The 20,674-nt window shown below is 33.9% G+C and overlaps 1 protein-coding gene across 1 annotated transcript; it reads right to left on the minus strand.

Annotated features, from left to right (window-relative positions):
- Positions 1 to 2,663: 2,663 nt before the first annotated feature.
- Positions 2,664 to 4,489, minus strand: LOC102615931 (cytochrome P450 CYP82D47-like). The gene is made up of 2 exons (XM_006464236.3): positions 3,510 to 4,489; positions 2,664 to 3,399 (listed from the first exon to the last, which is right to left on the minus strand). Exons 1-2 carry the CDS (start codon positions 4,452 to 4,454, stop codon positions 2,776 to 2,778), a joined length of 1,569 nt encoding a protein of 522 aa, XP_006464299.2. The 5' UTR covers positions 4,455 to 4,489; the 3' UTR covers positions 2,664 to 2,775.
- Positions 4,490 to 20,674: the final 16,185 nt, after the last annotated feature.

The raw sequence follows: 20,674 nt of genomic DNA on the forward strand, positions 1-20,674 counted from the left end.
GGATAACATGTAAAAGGGTACTGAGATATCTTAAGAATACAATGAACATGTGCCTAAGGATAAAAAAAGTCAGAATATTTTGATCTCACTGCCTATACTGATGCAGATTGGGCTAGTAATCCAGGTGATAGAAGGTCAATTAATGGCTATTGTGTATATTTGGGTAATAACTTGCTGGCTTGGAGTTCAAGAAAACAAGGTGTGGTTGCTAGATTTATTGCAGAGTCTGAATACAGAGCTATGGCTCTATGCAGTGTTGAAATTACATGGATCAGTTCATTGCTTAATGAGCTTGAGTTAAAAGTTCAAGGAACTCCAGTGATTCTAAGTGACAGTACCAGTGCAGCAGCCATAACTACCAATCCTATATACCATTCGAGAACTAAACATTTTGAGATTGATCTTCACTTCATCAGAGACAAAGTTATGAAAGGTGAAATAGAAATAAGTTTTGTTGCTAGCAAGGATCAAACTGCAGATGTTCTAACTAAGCCTCTGCCATACTATAAATTTGACTACTTCAGAAGCAAACTCAATGTCTTTGCAAGACCTTGTGTTTGAGTAAGGGTGTTGAAAGTAGCAGCTGTGAAAATTCAACAAATGACTCTGATGACAAGCTGGCATGCCACCTCAGCTACACTCATTTGCAATCAGAAAATGTAGAAAATTTACTGAGCTGGCAAAATGGATTTACTGAAGAATCTCAGCAAATGAGCATGCAAGAATTACGTTTCTAGAAGCTGAAAATGATTGGCTGATATTTGTCATATTCACAGGTTGTTATTTGTTCATTTCCAAATCTTAGCCCTTAGGCCAACTGTTTCTTCTTTTTCCTCTCTATATATAAATGAACCTAAGCTTGTATTTTCATTCATTCAAGTAGAGCTGGCAAAATTTGACATGACCCGATTACCCGACACGAACACGACACCAATAAATGGGTATGGGTCGTCGAATTTAACACGATTATTAAATGGGTCGGGTCCGGGTCAACACAATTTTTTTCTGTGTTGAGTTAGGGTTAAAATTCTTGACCCATTTACTCGATCAATGACCCGATTATATTTTCTATTTTAAAATAATTTACAGATTCTTGTCATTAAAACTCAAATATTAGAGATGATTTTTTTTTCTTTAAAAGGAAGAATATAGACACAATATTTTATTTATAAAATTTTAAATACATTTAGAGCTTTAATAGTGTAAATGTATAAAATATTGGTAGACATGCATATTTTATAATATTGATATATAATATTATTTACATATATATAATTAAAACCTTAATAGTGTGTGTAATATTTTAGTAGATATGTATATTTTATAATATTGATAAATTATGTATGTATGTATGGATGTATGTATGTATATGCATACATATGTATGACAAAGTGTAAATATTTAATGTAACTTTTGTTTAATATATAGATATTAAGCGGGTTATTGGATAACCCGATTATTTTTCCTTGTCGGCTTTGGGTCTCAATATTTTGACACGATTATTAAATGGGTCGGGTTTGGGTCGACCTAAATTTGACACGACACGAACACGACCCGATGACCCGTTTTGCCAGCTCTACATTCAAGTCGTTATCTTTTATAAAGCATTTTGTGATTTATGCTCTGCTTGCTGTTCATAAGCAAGTTATAGCAAATTTAAGTTGTTGGATCATAAACTTGATCCAAGATGAATAAATTCAACCCAACTCATGCAAGGTTCCATGAGTAGGTATGGTTGGTGAGGTTTGAATTATTTGTGTTAGGTGTGGTGGGTTTGGTAGGTGAAGATGAATGATTATTAATTTTTTGTAATTTCTTATTTGAATGGTTGTGATTAGCTTGTTTCATGTATAAATACCCCCCTCCGCTTTGGTTTAAGCATCAAGTGAAGTAACAAAATCTGTAAGTTGTAGAGAGTGAAAAATAAGAGTTGTAGTTGGTGAAGAGTGTTATTGAAGAAACAAAATAGTGTGTTTTTTTAGTGTTATATGTGTTAATTTTCCAACAAAAATTACTGGACATGAACTTTCCTACTGCTTAATCTTTCCTGCAGCCGAAATTAGCTATAACCAATAAAAGAAATTTCATTGACTATATAGCCACAGCCCACAAGCCTGGATACTGATGCCTCTGAATTATGTTTCTCGAGCGAATGTGCAGTCCGCTAGCTTACATCTTGAGGGCTAGTGAGCTGATCTGCATGTTACACAAGGACTTGTTTTAGTTTAATTAATTACCTGATCTGCATCGCTCAAGTTCACTTCACCAAATTAATAAATTGAAGCACGTCAATTTACGAAGAGGGCTGGTAAGCTGAAATTTTTTTCACAGTAAAAAAATTAAAGAGAAACTAATTAACTATGAATAATTGCATTGATAAACTTTTAGTTTAATTAATTACCTTGAGGGTGCATTTGATTGTTTTTACAAACATTAATCTAATTTTATGTTTGGTGCAAACAACATGAGTTAGGATAGCATGTCCTGCCCTACATCTTTTTTTTTTTTAAAAAAATCTGGCCCCGCGCTTTAATAAGATAAATGTAAAACTTTTTCCCATAAAGATGGAAACCTTAACTATGAATTATTACTTAGCATAATGTTATATAAACATATAAATAAACACACATCTAATCGCTTCTTATTGATATCACAGCAACTTACATTCTGGGGAAAAAAAAAAAAATACTAAACCCTCAGGGTAATAGACATGATCACATCTGATCACTTCTTACTGGAGATACAAAAACATACATTCGTATTGCAAAAGCCAAATTAATCATATAAAGAAGCAGAAAGGCGTGGAGTAAGAAGCACTTCAAGTGGAGTCGCTTTAGCATAGGTCAAGGATTTTGCCTCTTCCATGTCAACTGCTGCATCTGATGGTGTTGCAAAATCAAACCCATGTAGTAATGAAGCAAGTATTAGTGGCATAACTTGAAAGGCAAACGAAATTCCAGGACACATTCTTCTACCACTTCCAAATGGTATAAATTCAAAATTCTGTCCCTTCAGATCAACGTCCTTGTATTTTGTAAGAAATCTTTCTGGCAGAAATTTACAAGGCTCCTCCCAAACTCCTGGATCACGCTGAATCTTCCAAGCATTAACAATAAGTTGTGTGCCTGCGGGGACATGGTAACCACTGATGGTGCAGTCTTCGATAGACTCGTGAGGTAGTAAAAGTGGCGCAGCGGGGTATAAACGCAGTGTCTCCTTGAGGACGACCTGCAAATGAGCTAAATTTATCATGTCTGATTCATTCACTTGTCTATTTGTACCAACATGAACGTCTAGTTCATTTTGAGCCTTCTCTAGAACATCGCGGTTGTTGAGAAGTAGGGCGATAGCCCATGTCAATGTTACTGCGGTAGTGTCTGAAGCTGCTAAGATTAGAGACTGCAAAGTAGGAGTCAGCTCGATTATTTATATACAATAGCTTTTTGCCAATTGACATGTTATCAATAATTTATGCATTAGCTGTGCTTAAGTTTTTTTCAGGACAATACCAGGCATATAGCTTTAATAACAGTGTCAGTGTCATCGCCACCAGGAAGCTGCTTTGTTTTGTCATCAAACAAGGACAGCATCACATACATAAAGTCTTCATCTCCCTTAACCTCGCTAGAACCTCTTTTGCTCTTATGCTCATCCAACCATCCTTGCAAAACGAGGTCAAATTCTTTAGCTGTCTTCTTCATTAATTTCTCGTATCCGCCGATATCCAGCCATCTCAGAAACGGTAAAGCGTCAGACACCACAAACTTACCAAACAAGTCAAAAAAGTCGGTCGCATGCTCTTGAAAATCAGAACTGTCTTGTGAAGTGTAACGTTTTCCTGCAATTATTCTCATGATAATATCAAGTACAATCCCCTCAATCCAGTGCTTCATCTCCACTGAAACCTTATGTGAACTGCTCCTTTTACAATTCTCGAATAACCCTTTGATTGAAGCCTTCACTTCAGACTCTCGTACATGTTTCAGCTTCTGAAGTTGATTGTTTGATAAAAGCTCAATGGTGGCCATCTTGCGAGACTCTCGCCAGTAGTTGCCGTATGGGCTGGCAGCAATGGCCAAAAAATTGTACCCTAAGAGATCCATGGCCATTGATCTGGGACGATTTGCAAAGGGTTTGTCGTTGATGGTGAAACATTCTTTGGCAATTTCCCAATTGCTGACCACTAAAGCTCGATTCAAGCCCATTTTCATAGTGAATATTGGACCGTATTTATCAGCCATGTCGCCCAAAAGTCTATGAGTTGGCTCTTGCCCTCCAAGGAGATGTAAATGGCCAATCACAGGCCATGCTCCCCCAGCCACTGGTGCTTGATGAGGAGCTTGTGTCTTTTTTGTTCGCCCATTTAGTGAAATCAAGAGTAAAAGTAAGAGAAATATTACAAAGCATGAAATTATTGCAAGAACAGTTGATCCTAGTGTAAGAAAAATGGCCATTTCTAGTTGCTTTTTGCTGGCTCTGAGACTCTGATCTGAATGAAGAGGTTACTTCAAATAATGTCTGATATATAGATATAATTTAAGAGCATATCGCGTAAGGTCTGCAGTAAAAGTTTCGTCTAGTCAATGATTATAAGATAATTACAAAATTGGCAATATACCCTTAAAATGCTTTAAACACTTTTATTTTAATAAAATTTTATATAACTAAAATACTTATAAAGTAATTGTACTATTAAGGACAAGCTTATAAATCAAACAAAATATATTTTACTTTTCCCAATTTCATTAATTTGAGTCTCTGAATTCTTACATTTACAAATAATTCCCATACCTAGGGAGAGACTCGTCTAAGATATAACAAAATTCAAACACTTTTTACTTTTCTAATTAGTTTGTTGCTTTGTGAAATCAAGGGATGCTTCTAAAGTCTTAGAAAATGACGGTTTACTACTTTAATCCATGGCTAACATAAAATTTCGATGACCATGTCATTTTATTTTTCATTTTCCAATCCAAATTCATGACTCAGGAACCAAAGTCTTGCAAATTTTTTTTTTCTTCTGTTAGGTTAGAAATGTGAATTATGAAGGATAACTTTTGCTCATTCTTTGACTGAATGACCATCAAACTTTGCCCTATTGTTAACCATTGAAACAAATGATGATAGATTACTATTGAGAAAAATAATTAATTCAAATAAAATTTAATATTTATGTGGGATGGAGGATAACCCCTCCATTGAGTTGGTTGGCATTTTCTTCTCCTGACGATGAGATGAAAAAATATAGTCTTTATTTAATTGATATAAAATTATTCTAGTGTAAATTATTATTACTATTATTAATTGAAGGAATCATGGATAGAAATCTTGAAGCAAATCTTATCATTCATATACAAGGATCTAGGGGTGGGCACCATAAGGTTCGGTTCTTAAGAATAGAACCAAAATCAAATCAAATTTTCAAACCATACCGAAATATTCTGAAATTTAGTTTAACTTAGTTTGATTCGGTTCGAACATTATTTTCATACAGCAATTTATTTTCACTTAATTTTATTAGATTTTACAATTTTCATATTATTTTACTAGATTTTACAGTTTCCACCTGTATTAACTAGCAACTATACATTGAATGACTACCTAGGCTGCGTTTTAATTTTTTTTTTTTCTCACAATCAATAATTAAATTGTTAATTACATCCAACTATCATAAAACACGTCTTTATACGCCTCTTTATTCTTCTTAGAACAGTGAAAAGAAAAGTCAAAACCCAACAGTTTTGGATACCAGCTGAAGGTGTCAGTAAAGAAAGCAACTTCATAAATACATATCCAAGCACCCACCAATCGAAAAGTAAGAGTCAGGAAGAGCACTTTGAATTGATTGCAAGGTGATTCCAAATTTCCAATCTTACGCATCCAGCGCGTGGAAGAAGAGACAGATAATATTCAAAATTACTATGCCTGACCCTGACAGCTTGAACCGCAAGCGAGTGACGAGCGGCAGCCGGCGAAGATGACATGAAAAAATATGACCTTTCTTTAGTTGCTCCGTATATATTTTGGAGTAAATTATTGTTACTGTTATGGAAAATGATATTTGTCTTAGGTTAAACCCCGAAACGACTCAAAACGGCATCGTTTCGTTCTAATTTTTTTTTTGTATACCCTTTGAAACGACGCCGTTTAGAGAATAATGAAAACGCAAAAAAAAATCCTTTTCCCTGCACCCACTGCCCTTCGAAACAACACCCATTGCCCTTCATCTTCATCTCCTCGTTTCACCGGACAGCCCCCTTTGACCAGACAATCACAACCGAACTGCAGATCCTTAAGAAGGCAGCTGTTCTTTCGTTCGCCTTGTTCCCCTTTCCTTCATCGACCGAGTTGCAACCATTCGCAATCCACCACAATCGCGAGTGAAACTGCCATTTGACAACTTCACTCTCTTACTTGCTTCTACAGAAATTAGTAGGATGCTAGGAGATGGGCGAAGAGGTTTTGAAATCAGTAGAGACTCAAGTTCCTGGTGCTGTTTAAATTAAAATCAGATCAGCACTACAGAAATTATTTACTGCAGGATGCTATAGGATCACGGCTTTGTAATCTTTTGGGTGGTAGATTTTTGGTTGATAAGATATTGAGTTGGTGTTGTATCTTTTCCGTCTTTCTGAAACCGCCTTCATCTGGAGCTATTGTAACATGGAATATCATTGTGACAACTTTTGGAAAATAAAAGCAAGTCTTTCAATTTGCGGTTTGTTTACAGTTTGTTGTGGTGTCTCAATGTCGATGCAAATTAGAAAATCAAATTAAAATTGAAATATGTTTTTGTTATTAGTTAGCACTAGCATTTTCAACTGGGTTAAAGAATGAGGAAGAAGAAGGCTGTATTGGAAAGTAGAATCCATTTATTCATTATATTGAGCTGTAAATATATCTTTCTATATGTATTCTTAAATTATAGTAGACTTTGATTGCATAGCTTAATTATAGGGATCCTACTATGTATAGCAAGTCAGTCATATATGTATATATACTTAATCAAATATCAATGAAAAGATGCTTCTGCCCATTTTACTTTTCTCTCATACTGTACATGGTATCAGAGCAAGGACTCGCTGCACTTTAATCTCTCGTGTAGCATCTCTCTTTCAGCCATCATGGCCCTTGAAGATATTCCAAAAACCAGCAGTTCTGATCCACAAAAATCAGAGATTTCTGCAGATTTCTCCAAGGCAGATCTCTCCAATCCCTTCTTCACTCACCATTCGGATAACCCCGGATTGATTCTCGTCTCCAAACCTCTAAATGGAGATAATTATTTTGGTTGGAAAAGGGCTATGGTTCGAGCTTTAAACTCCAAAAACAAGCTCGGATTTGTCAATGGTTCTATCAAAGTTCCTTCAGAAGAAACTGATCCTGAAGGCTATGCGATTTGGTCGAGATGCAATGATATGGTTCATTCCTGGATCGTCAATTCGTGCGATCCAGAAATAGTTGACAGTGTGACTTATTGTCCTACTGCTCATGAGGTTTGGGAAGATCTCTATGAGCGTTTCTCTCAAGGCAATGCAACTCGTATCTTCGAGATATAACAAGATATTGCTTCTCTTCGACAAGAGCAACTCTCTGTCTCAGCTTACTATACTAAGTTGAAAAGTTTATGGGATGAATTGGCAACACATTCAGACATAGCACAAGCCGATCGACAGAAATTGATGCAGTTTCTAATGGGTCTAAACGAAACTTATAGTGCAATTCGAGGTCAAATCCTGCTCATGAATCCTTTGGTTTCTATTTGCCAAGCCTACTCTTCAATCTCCCAAGAAGAGAAACAGTGCCTCCTTAGTTCAGCACATACAAACACCGATTCAAACAGCAGCGCTGCTGCCATGGCTGTACGTAGCAAACTAACTCCTTCAGCAACAGAAAAAACCGAACAAACTCGGTCTCATGGTTTCCAGATTCTCGCGATCGAACATACTCTCAGGCGCTAGAACTTGTAGGATCTCAAGAAGGAGATCAGCGTCGATTTGGCTCTGGGAGAGGTAGGCCTTTGTGTGACCACTATGGAAATTTCGGCCATTAGATCCAGAAATGTTATAAGCTGCATGAATACCCACCAGGCCATCCTAAAGCTAAAATAAACTCAGGCCAAAATTCAAATCGGCATAAAGGTATTTCTGTGGCTAATCAAGTTGAAGGCTCACTTACAATATCCGATGATCAACTCAAGCAACTTTTGTCACTCCTGAATAATCAAAATGAAGGTTCTCACTCCAAAGCAAATACGGTAACAAAGCCAGGTTTGTCTAAGATTGTTTCCCGAAATTGGATTATTGATAGTAGGGCGACAGATCATATTACTTCATCATCTAAATTATTGCATAAAGATAACAATTGCTCGTTACCACCTGTATTGTTGCCTAGTGGAGAAAGAGCAAATATTGTTGCAAAAGGGTCTTTACCTCTTAATTCCGTCTATCATCTACAAAATGTGTTATCTGTGCCTACATTTAAAGTTGATTTGATGTCAGTTAGTCGTTTGACAAAAGGTTTGGGTTGTTCAGTGACGTTTTTCCCTTCTTGGTGTATTTTGCAGGATCTGGCTACGAGGAGGACGATTGGTTTGGGTAAACAACGAGATGGGCTATATTTTTTGGTGGCATTAGCGACGAAGCAATCTGTGACAAAACCTTCCTCACCAAAAAATCGACCAGCTTGCAATCTCACCATCTCATCCACCGACCTCTGGTATAATCGCTTATGCCATGTACCATATTCTCGTTTAAGTCTTATTGCCAAGAACTTTTTGAATTTTTCTGTTAAATCTAATAATGTTTGCCCCATATGTCCATTGGCTAAACAAAGTCGTTTTCCTTTCAATAACAGTGTTATTTCTTCTACAAAACCTTTTGAAATAATTCATTGTGATATTTGGGGTCGTTATCAACACCCTTCCCTTACCGGAGCTTATTATTTCCTCACTATTGTTGATGATTATACTCGTTTCACATGGATTTTTTTGATGCGACGCAAAAATGAAACACAATCTCTTTTAAAACGCTTTTTCAGCCATGTTTCCACTCAATTTGACTGTCGCATTAAAACATTTCGCAGTGACAATGGTGGAGAATTTATCTCACTCCGATCTTTCTTTCAAGATCATGGTGTTGTTTTCCAAACTTCATGCGTTTACACGCCTCAACAAAACGGGGTTGTGGAACGCAAACATTGCCATATCCTACAAGTAGCTCGAGCATTAAAATTCCAAGCACACCTACCAACCCAATTTTGGGGCGAATGTGCACTCACTGCTGTACACATCATCAATAGGTTACCTTCTCTGGTTATTTCTTTCAAAACTCCTTACAATCTTCTCTATTCAAAACCACCTTCTTTTTTTCATCTTCGTGTTTTTGGGTGTTTGGCCTATGCCACTAATGTTCACACTTCTCACAAATTCGACTCTCGTGCCATACCATCCATATTCATCGGTTATCCCATTGCTCAAAAGGGCTACAAATTATTTAATTTATCAACTAAAAAGATTTTTACAAGCCGAGATGTCAAATTCCACGAAACCATTTTTCCTTACTCATCCGTCCAACCCAAATTTTCTCTTCCCTTGACAGCCCATCAATCAAGCCCAATTCATTTAATTCCTTTTTCCCTTGACTCATCATTCAACTCTCACGTCATTCCACTAAGCCCCATTCCCTCATCCCAACTCTCTCCTAATTCTCCCGATCCAATTTCCTCTTCTCCTCCCGCGGTAGAACCACCATCTTCTCCTCCCCAAGCTGTCCTTTGCACTGATTCCCGCTGTCCTAAACCTGTTGCCCCACTCGTCTCAACTAACCCATCCCCATTACACTTCTCCGATCCATCTTCTCCGACCCCACAGTCCTCGCCTCCTCCATTCCCTGAATCCGCTGCATCACAAGAACCCGAACCCGAACCCGGACCTAAACTTTGTCGCTCCAGCCGCAACACCGGTCCACCGGTCAAGCTCCACGACTACATCTGCTCACATGTTTACTCCGACCAATCGGCCTCCTTAATTCCAGGTCCGACCAAAGGTACACGATATCCACTGGCTAATTATATTTCATATCACCGATATAAGCCTGCTTATAAGTCCTTTATTGCTCAAATCAGTCATCTCACAGAACCCAAGTCTTATTCCGAAGTTGTCGTTCTCCTTGAGTGGCAAGCAGCAATGCGTTCCGAATTGCAGGCACTGCAGGAAAATGGTAATTGGTCTCTTACCTCTCTTTCGGCTGGTAAAACTCTAATTGGTTGTCGTTGGGTTTACAAGATTAAACATAAGTCTGATGGATCTATTAAACGGTATAAGGCGCGACTTGTAGCCAAGGGTTTCACTCAATTGGAGGGAGTTGACTACCAGGATACTTTTTCTCCAATAGCAAAAATAATTTGTGTTTGTTGCTTGTTGGCGTTAGCTGCTGCCCGTGGTTGGTCTCTTCATTAACTTGACGTCAATAATGCCTTTCTTTATGGTAACCTCTAAGAAGAAATCTACATGTCTCTACCGCCAGGTCTTCGGCGACAGGGGGAGGAACACTTGGTTTGTCGCCTCCACAAGTCATTATATGGGTTGAAACAGGCCTCTCGTCAATGGTTTGCTAAATTCTCCGAGGCCATACGTTCAGCTGGATTTTTACAATCAAAAGCTGACTACTCTCTGCTCACTAGGAAGCAAGGCAACTCCTTTATTGCCCTTTTGATATATGTTGACGACATTTTAATCACTGGCAATGATCCTGTGAGTATAGCTTATATCAAAAAATTCTTGCATAATCAATTTCACCTTAAGGATCTAGGAGACTTGAAGTATTTCCTTGGTATTGAGATTTCTGCATCTAGGAAGGGCATTTTTATTTCTCAGAGAAAGTATGCATTGGAAATTATTAAGGATGCAGGGTTATTAGGGGCAGCTCCCATTAATACTCCCATGGAACGTGGCTTAAAGTTGTCTGATAAAAGTGAACCATTCAAAGACCCATGGCGATATAGGCGATTAGTTGGAAGATTAATATATCTCACAGTTTCGAGGCCCGATATCACGTACGCTGTCCATATATTGAGCAGATTTATGCACCAACCCCGGAAGGATCATTGGGAGGCAGCCTCGCGGGTTGTGCGCTATTTAAAATCTGCTCCTGGCCAAGGCCTCTTCTTCTCATCAATTAGTGATCTTCGGTTGCGAGCATACTGTGACTCGGATTGGGCAGGATGCCACCTTACAAGAAGATCTACTACGGGGTATTGTGTGTTCTTGGGCCCTTCATTGATTTCATGGAGATCGAAGCGCCAGAAAACCGTCTCTCTTTCCTCAGTCGAAGCAGAGTATCGTGCAATGACTGGAGCTTGTTGTGAATTGACATGGCTTTGTTACTTACTTAGAGATTTGGGGATTTTACATCAAGAGGCTGCATTGCTATATTGTGACAATAAGGTTGCATTACATATAGCAGCTAATCCAGTTTTTCATGAACGTACAAGGCACATAGAGATGGATTGTCATTATATAAGAGACAAGATACAAGAAGGTTGTGTAATAACGAGATTTGTAAGTTCCGCAAATCAGCTTGCTGATGTGTTGACCAAAGCTTTGGGAAAAGAAGTTTTCATGCCTATGGTTCGCAAGTTGGGAGTGCTGGACATTCACTCTCCAACTTGAGGGGGAGTATTGGAAAATAGAATCCATTTATTCATTATATTGAGCTGTAAATATATCTTTCTATATGTATTCCTAAATTACAGTAGACTTTGATTGCATAGCTTAATTATAGGGATCCTACCATGTATAGCAAGTTAGTCATATATGTATATATACTCAATCAAATATCATGAAAAGATGCTTCTGCCCATTCTACTTTTCTCTCATACTTTACAGGCTGAGAACAAAGAACAAAAGGTAAAGTCGAAGATGTCGTCGTTCGTTGAAATCACATCAAAGAACTTCCATTCAAGGCGAGACGTCGTCGTTCTGTTGTGAACTTCCATTCAAGCCGAGACGTCATCGTTCATTGAAATCAGAACAAACGCAAAATTTAAGCCGAAACGTCGTTGTTCAACACAGATTGAAAACAAAAAAAAATTAACCCGAAACGACGCCGTTTTGAGTCGTTTCAGGGTTTGACCCGGGGCAAACATCAGCGCTCTACTATTATTGATTTAAAAAAATAAAATTAAAGGAATATTATTGGATATGAATCTTGAACCAGGCCTTATCATATCCACGTATCTGCCTCGGGTCTTGGGTCCATTCATCGAAATTCTAGATCCGCTCCAACTCCATTTTAAACCTATTTAATAAATCCAGTCCATTTAATTAAAAAATTAAACCTAGAAGAGAATCAAAATTCCAAACGATGAAAAAAAATTAAAAAAAAAAAACAAAACTAGTTACTTTTGACACTCCTCTAAATCTCCTTAAACCCCTCTTTAAACAAAATTACCTAAATAACTAAAGATAAATTAGTTCTTTTTTTTAATCAAAATTCAATTAAATGCTAAAATAAATTTTCTTTTAATTATATATTACACCCACCACATTTCATAATTTATATTTAGAGAAAAGAATAATTATACCCACAAAGTTTAGAGAAATGGTCATGAAGACCCCTAAATTTTCAATAAGGAACACAAAGATCTCTTTTTACTATAATATCCTTTGAATATAGTAAATAAAATTTTTAACATTTTTAATAAATATAACAAATAGAATATAAATAATTAATTTGTCTAGTAGATTGCAAAATAATCAAATATTTTTAATATTAAATATATAAAATTTATATATTTTATGTCTATTTTAATATTGTATTTCTATTTTTGTAAAACATTGGAGTCAATTTAATAGAACCAAAGAGTATTATGGTTAGAAGAAGTTTTAGTGTCTCTTATTGAAAGTTTAGGTTCTTCATGTTTGTTTCTCTAAACCTTGAGAGCGTAGCTATAATTTTTCCTTATATTTATATTTTAAACATGAACTGAAGATATTTTTTTCTTTTTGTGAAATCTTTAAAAATTTAGAATTATTTTAAAGTAAAATTTTATGACAAGATGATTGATTTTTATTTTATAAGTTAGTAGTTTATAAATTAAACTTGCAATATTCTAGATAAAAAATTTTAAAAGGTGTTAAAAAGCTTCGCTCATAGTCTTTATCGTTGTTTGCTTCATAAAAATTAGAGTTGGATCCCTTACCATCACACATACTTTTCTTTTTAAATTCTTAATTAAATAAATTTATCTTTTTATATATAAAAAGGAAAACAGACATATGCCCTCTAAAGTTTGGGAAAACAGTTGAAAACACTCCCAAGTTTTTAATAAGGCACACCAAGATCCGCTTCTGATAATTCGACTCTATAAACTCAAAAAGAAATTGACCCCAAAATTTTATAATAAATAGAAATATAATATTCAAACAAATAAATAGAAATTAAATTATTTTGAATATTATAAAAATAATTTTAATATTATTAATAGGGAGATATATTGTTAATTATTTAATTATACAATATACTTAACCCAAAGATTTATTTAGGATTTCTATAATAAATATAAATGTATTATTCAAATAAATATAATAATTTAATATTTAATATTATTTTAAATGTTAAAAATAACTTAATATTATTAGTCTTCTAGATTGACTATATTATTTTCTAAATACTAAATTCAAAGGATATTATAGTCAACAAAAGGTTTTGGTGTTTTCCTTTTAAAAATTTGGGGATCTTTGTGACTATTTTCTCAATTTTTATGAGTGTAGGTGTCCTTTTTCTTAAAAAATTGAATTTGTTTTCATTCCTTCTCTAGGGTGTAGCATGTCATAGAGCACATGTACATTCACCAATGGAAGCACGATGAAGAACTCAACACTAGGTTGAACTGCGTTTGTGTTGAAAATATAAGTTATTATAATAAAATTTTCAAATCTTTGAAGTTGAAAGCATTTATAATGGAAACTCTTTTACCATTTATGAATGGACTTAATTGAGGAGAAAATAAGCGATAACAAGAGTTTGTGTTAACAAGGAGTAGGTCAATAAGAAAAATATATTTTGTATTACTAAGAGTTGGAAAAACAGATAAAGAAAAAAAAAAGGCTGTTGATATTATACTAAAAAACACTGTAAGAGCGGAGATACATAAGTCTGAAGTTTAATTAAGGATATTTTGTAATTATAAGAGATTAAGAGTGTTATAAGAAATTTATATTATTTAAAACATTTTAATAAGGTAAATAAAAAAAAAGAGAGATTTAAAAGGTTCTTAGAGAGTGCCAATAGTTCAACTCTAGAAATTAACAACTTCAAATTAATTAAAAGTCTCAATCGTAGGTGAACTCATTGTTGTCATCATCCAAATAGTTCAATTAAAATTAGTGTCGTCTCTTAATCCAATTAAAATTCTTGCTTGAAAGAAGAGATCGATGGTCCAAAGTTGTATTAATTAATTTTGACTTTGAACTTAGCATGGAGGAGAATTAATCAAGTTGTGTGAATAAAATATAGTCTTGGCTCCTTCAAGGCTCATGTATGTGTCACATACATCTATTGTTAACTTTTTTTTATCAATTAATTACTTGATTAATTAAGGCTTACGTGTCACACGCTACTCCCCGTTTAAACATTTACGTAATCTTTTTGATTAATTGATCAATTCAGAAGTCCTTTCCAATTTATTCAAGTGAAATGGCTAGTAAGGTTTACATTCACAATTTTAGCATTGTTGATTTATAGAAGTCAATTTATTTAATTAATTGATTAATTGAGAATGTAAATTGTTTGAATGCCTAAGGTGGATAACATGTAAGAATAGTTCTAGTCGACAAAATTTGAATTGCCAATAGAGGGGGCTTTACAAATTAGTATTAAAATCAGACTAGTGTATGTTTTTTTTTTTTTTGATTTAATGTAGTAAGTTATAGAGTACGTTTGGGATTGAGGTTAGACAGATATACCTTAAAAGATACATCATTAAAGTGTTTGGTAAACACTACCTGCTGTACCTTGAAAGCTATGTTGATATAAATTTTCACTTATATAATAGAAAATCTATTATATCTTTAATAATTTTGTTAAAATTATTATTTAAAATTTATATTTATTATATATTATTAATTTTTTTTTCATAATTATAACTTTTTTTTTAACAGCACCTCAAACCATAGTCAATAGATTCGTACTGGTTTCGGCAACTGAAGTCGACTACTCAGATAGCCCATAGATTTATTGACATTTTCCCCGTAACAGAAATAAAACGCGTGCATATCTTTGAGACATTTTCGCCTTATTTTTTGGTTGCATCGAATAAGTATAAAATTAAGGTGGCCGTCTCTTTGAGACAAAAGAGAGCCTCTTGGAAGCACATCATTCCCAAACTGCATTGTTTTAATTTATAAGCCGAAATTCAATCAAACTCACTCTTATTTAAATAAGAGTTTATTTAAATTGGGGATTTGTAGTTAATGCCCACATCGAATTGGGGATTTGTAACTCAAAATTGGGGAGTTTTCAATCCATGCCATTATCTGGGATTATCAATACAAAATTTGGGGAAAAGATACAACATACATTCCAAATTTTAATTTTTTAAACTTATGTCACAAAAGTATATATTTTGGACAATTTGATTTTTTTTTTGTTATCGGATAAAATATAGTCAAATTATATTATGTTTAAACAACATTAGTGATCAATTATGGTCAAGAGACTTATGTAAAGAATTGGATAAAATTAATTAATTGCTAAACTTTCTCTTTATTTTAAAATTTGAAAAATAATGTGATCTTTTATAAATTATTTCTTGATATAGTGTGGATTTACATATATTGTAGCTCTCTACCCTTATTTAATAGTCCATTTATTATTAATTACCCGAAATGCCCTTTCTAAGTTTATGAAATTTTTAAAACAGAAAAGTTATCTACTCTTTTGTTGTGTTTACTTTCTGGAGTGGGAGTGAGAAATGTAGATTTCTTCCACTCCAGTATTTACTTTAACATTTTAAGAGAGAATTGAGAATCTCACTTCATGAGCTCCACCTATTTTTGGAGTGGGCAGTGGGAGTAGGACTCCCATGGGGAGAGGTGGGAGTGGATCCTTTTGTACTCTCTTTTTATTAAATTTAATATTTAATATTTAATAAAATAAAATAAAATAAATAATAATATTATATTTATTTAATATTAATAATTATTAATAATAAATAGTTTATTCTAAGAAAATATTAATTTTTTACTAAATAATATTATATTATTATTTTATATAATAATAAATTTAATATAATTATATAAAATAAAATAATATTTCATTTCATATTTACCCTCCTTTTATTAAATTTACTATAATTATATTAATAAAATAAAATAAATAATATTATATATTTTTAAATAATAATATTATATTTAACTAAATAATAATTTAGTTTGATTCTAAGTGAAAATTACTTAAAAATAATATTATTATATTAATAGAGAATTAATAATATTATTATATACTATCTTTATTTGAAAATATAATATTATTATATTTATTTAAAAATAATAGTAATATATTATTTAATATTAATAATTAATAATAATAAATAGTTTATTCTAAGAAAATGTTAATTTCGTACTATGTTAATAGTAAAAATATTTCATTTATATTGCCCTTATCAATAATTTTTAATTTGCATAATTAAAATTAAAATTAATAAAAAATTGTGAATTACATAATTAAGAATATTAATAATTATTATAAATTTACAAATATTATAAAATAAAATTTTATTTATCAAATATATTTTTTATCAACTTTGCAATTAAAAACTATAATTCTTTAAATAATGGTAAAATTGTAATTTGAAATTATTTACTTTCAATCCAAGACAAAGCAAATACATAAATTGGATTCTAATCTCCATTCCATGTTTTTATTCCAGTGTAAGTAAACAACCTACTCCCACTCCTACTCTACACTCTCAATCATAGGATTACCATTTCAATCCAAAATGTAAACGCTCCCTTAGTACATTTTTTACTCTTTTTTCTCTCTAAAAAAATTAGAATTTATCATTTATTTGTTACCGTAGATTCTCTTATCTTCCTCTTATTTGTTAATTTCCTTATCAAATTAAGATAATTTCTCTCTCTTTTCTCTTTTTCACTTGTTAAAAAATTTATCAGCGCATAACCAAATCTAACAACAAGCTACATTTGTAAACTTATATTAGAGCCAAAATTAAAAGTTATCAAGATTTTAAATTCTAACCAACTAATGATTCAATCTACATTAAAGGACAATAAAGGAGACATTTAGAAAACATTAATTGAAAACTAAGTATTTCATAAAATAATAGAGTTTATATTTTATTTTTAATTTTGTCCCTCATTCAACTATATTTTTTTCTTTCAATAGGAGTTAGAGATTCGTTTTATAAAATGATTTAATTTTATATTTCCTGAACTAATTGAAATCATTAGGAGGTAAAAATTTTATTATTGCTTTAACTTATTATAAAAAATATTATGATTTTATCTAATTGAAAGAAACATATATCAATATATATTATAACATCGTCACTAGTATTAGAAAGTTGCAAAATGGAATATAGTAACTATGTTATAACATTGTCACTAGTATTAGAAAATGGAACATCACCATATATATGAATATATGGTTTGGTCTAATTGCAAAATGCAAGGGTTAGTGGCATAACTTGAAAGGCAAATGAAATTCCAGGACATATTCTTCTACCACTGCCAAATGGTATCAATTCAAAGTTTTGTCCCCTTAAGTCAATATCCTTGTGTGTTGTAAGAAATCTTTCTGGCAGAAATTTTCAAGGCTCCTGCCAAACTTTTGGGTCATGATGAACCTTCAAAGCATTAACAAAATGTTGCGTGCCTGCACAGACATGGTAACCACTGACGGTGCAGTCTTCCATCGACTGGTGAGGTAGTTGAAGTGGCGCAACCGGATATAAATGCATTGTTTCCATGAGGATAGCCCGCAAGTAAACTAAATTTTTAATGTCAGATTCATTCACTTGCCTTTTTGCACCAACATGAATGTCTAGTTCATCCTGAGCCTTCTTCAGAGCATCTCGATTGTTAAGAAGTAAGGAGATCAGAAAATTTGTCAATCGGGTATGGAAGCCTAAGAGCCAGATTACAGTTGCTGCTTTTGACGGTTTCTTTTCGGCTTGAAGAAATTAATTTTTTTAAAATTACTCGCTGGTTAATTGTGTTTGTAGATGAAACCCAATCATGCATGAGTTTTCTCAATTTTTTTTTTCCAGTGTACATAATGATCTTGATCGTGCATATAAGAAAATGTCAAGTTTCTCTGTTCAGTTTTTGACATCTCAGGCTTTTCTGTTCAAGAGGTTGATTACTTGATGGGATTTTTTTTTTCGGGGGGCAAATTAACATGATGTTTGCTAGTATTACTGATGCACAATTCGTAGCAGGAGAAATTTTTATCGATTGTCTTTGATTACGCTCCAAGTCCACAAAAACAAAAATTATGTGGAACTGAATCACATCCATAAATAAATTTGCCCAAATTTTACCACTTCAGAATGTATAGGATTATAAAAAAGGAATCAATATTATGGAGATGATTGGACTGTGAATTGTGCGATAAATATTTGGGAAAGCTAACAAAACTTGAAAATCCCTTTATATTTTTCCAGAATTTGCCTTTTATGATTTCTCGCAGCAAGTACATCAGAAACTTTCTCAAATTTCCAAAATACCCTGCTGTTGTTATAAAGATTCGGTTAATTGCAATTGATTTTGGACTTGCCAATTAATATCCTAGCACGATATGGTAATTAACTCGTGTATACGAAAAGAACTCTACCGAATTTATAATTGAACTGAAAGCCTGAACCTGCTGAAACCTTAAAATTGTTGTGTTAAAAGTAGCAGCTGTGAAAATTCAACAGCTAACTCTGATGACAAGCTGGCATGCCGCCTCAGCTGCACTCATTTGCAATCAGAAAATGTAGAAGGTTTAATGAGCTGGCAAAATGGATTTACTAAAGAATCTCAGCAAATGAGCATGCAAGAATTACGTTTCTAGAAGCTGAAAATGATTGGCTGATATTTGTCATATTCACAGGGTTGTTAGATGTTCGTTTCCAAATCTTACCCCTTAGGCCAGCTGTTTCTTCTTTTTCCTCTTTGTATATAAATGAACCTAAGCTTGTATTTTCATTCATTCTAGTCGTTATCTTTTATAAAGCATTTTGTGATTTATGCTTTGCTTGCTGTTCGTAAGTAATTTATAGCAAATTTAAGTTGGTATTAGAGCCGCTTTGAGCTATGGCAAGCAGCAGCAGCAACACACACAAAAGCACGAATCAATCACAAATGAATCCAAATAACCAAGAAGATAACGTGAATCAAAATCAAAACTCAGAGCACAATGTCACAAACTCAGCAGGAATTAATCAACATATTACCAACAATACATGTCTTTACAACTCCTATCAAGCTCACCCAAAGCAATTTTATGCTCTAGAGATCACAAGTGATTTCCAGCATCAGGGCTAATGAGCTTGAAGGTTTTGTTGATGGTAGCCATGTTTGCCCTCCAAGATATTTCACAAACCCGAGACCAAATGGAACCACCATAAATACACCTAACCTTGAACATCAAATTTGGAAAAAGCAAGACCACATTTTACTAAGTTGGTTACTATCATCCCTGAGTGAGGGGGTTTTGGGCACAGTGGTTGATTGTTCTACCTCATGCGAGGTTTGGACAAATCTTAGCAACCAATTTGGTGCTAGAACTAGAGCTAGAATATTACACCTCAGAACTCGAATCCAAACAACCAAAAGGGTTTAGTCACCATTGATGACTACTATTCTAGAATGAAGTCTATGTTAAATCAGCTTAGAGCAGTAGGTAACAATATGAGTGATGATGACTTTGTCATGTGTGTGTTGGCTGGACTAGAACCTGAATACGACTCAATAGTCACCAACACAAACTCTATGCCAAAGAGCCCCTCACTCTTAGAACTGTATGTCATGCTTCTCAGTCAAGAAAATAGAACTAAATAAAATTTAAGCTCGGGGACTGTTGAGGCAAACTACACTCAAATGAGAAATGGGAGGAGAAACTGAGGTAACAATGATAGAACTGGAAATCAATATCAACCTGGAATAGTCTTTAGAAACCCTGATAATGGAACTGGAAACAATCAAGGAAATCAAAATCCTCAAGACAAGGGATAAGGCAAAGCAATAGCAAATGATAATGGTTTAGAATCCAAAGGGCCATGTCAAATTTGCTTGAAGATGGGGCATACAGCTGCTGAGTGTTGGCACATATTTAAGAAGAATTTTGTACCCCAGCCAAATAAAAGAAGAGAAACAAGAGGTGCCTATGTAGCCTCAACTGATGAGCAAAGTAGCGGAGCATGGTATTTGGGCAATGGTGCCACTAACCATGTCAAAAATGCACTTCGAAATATCAACATCAACTCTGAATATCAAGGTAATGACCAACTTGTTGTTGGCAATGGTGAGAAACTTGTGATATCTCATATTGGCTGTTCTGTTTTGCCTACTTTTGATCCACAAAAACACATCACATTAAACCATATATTGCGTGTTCCTGACATTACTAAAAATGTTATTAGTATATCCAAATTGCTGCATGATAAT

This window comes from Citrus sinensis, chromosome 7 (assembly GCF_022201045.2).
Source record: "Citrus sinensis cultivar Valencia sweet orange chromosome 7, DVS_A1.0, whole genome shotgun sequence".
Taxonomy (NCBI): domain Eukaryota; kingdom Viridiplantae; phylum Streptophyta; class Magnoliopsida; order Sapindales; family Rutaceae; genus Citrus; species Citrus sinensis.

Excerpts from the sequence above, each read along its gene's own strand:
- LOC102615931 (XM_006464236.3), bottom strand. The coding sequence starts at position 4,454 with ATGGCCATTTTTCTTACACTAGGATCAACTGTTCTTGCAATAATTTCA. Across the intron at positions 3,400-3,509 it reads TTATTAAAGCTATATGCCTG|TCTCTAATCTTAGCAGCTTC; the intron begins GTATTGTCCTGA and ends CCTACTTTGCAG.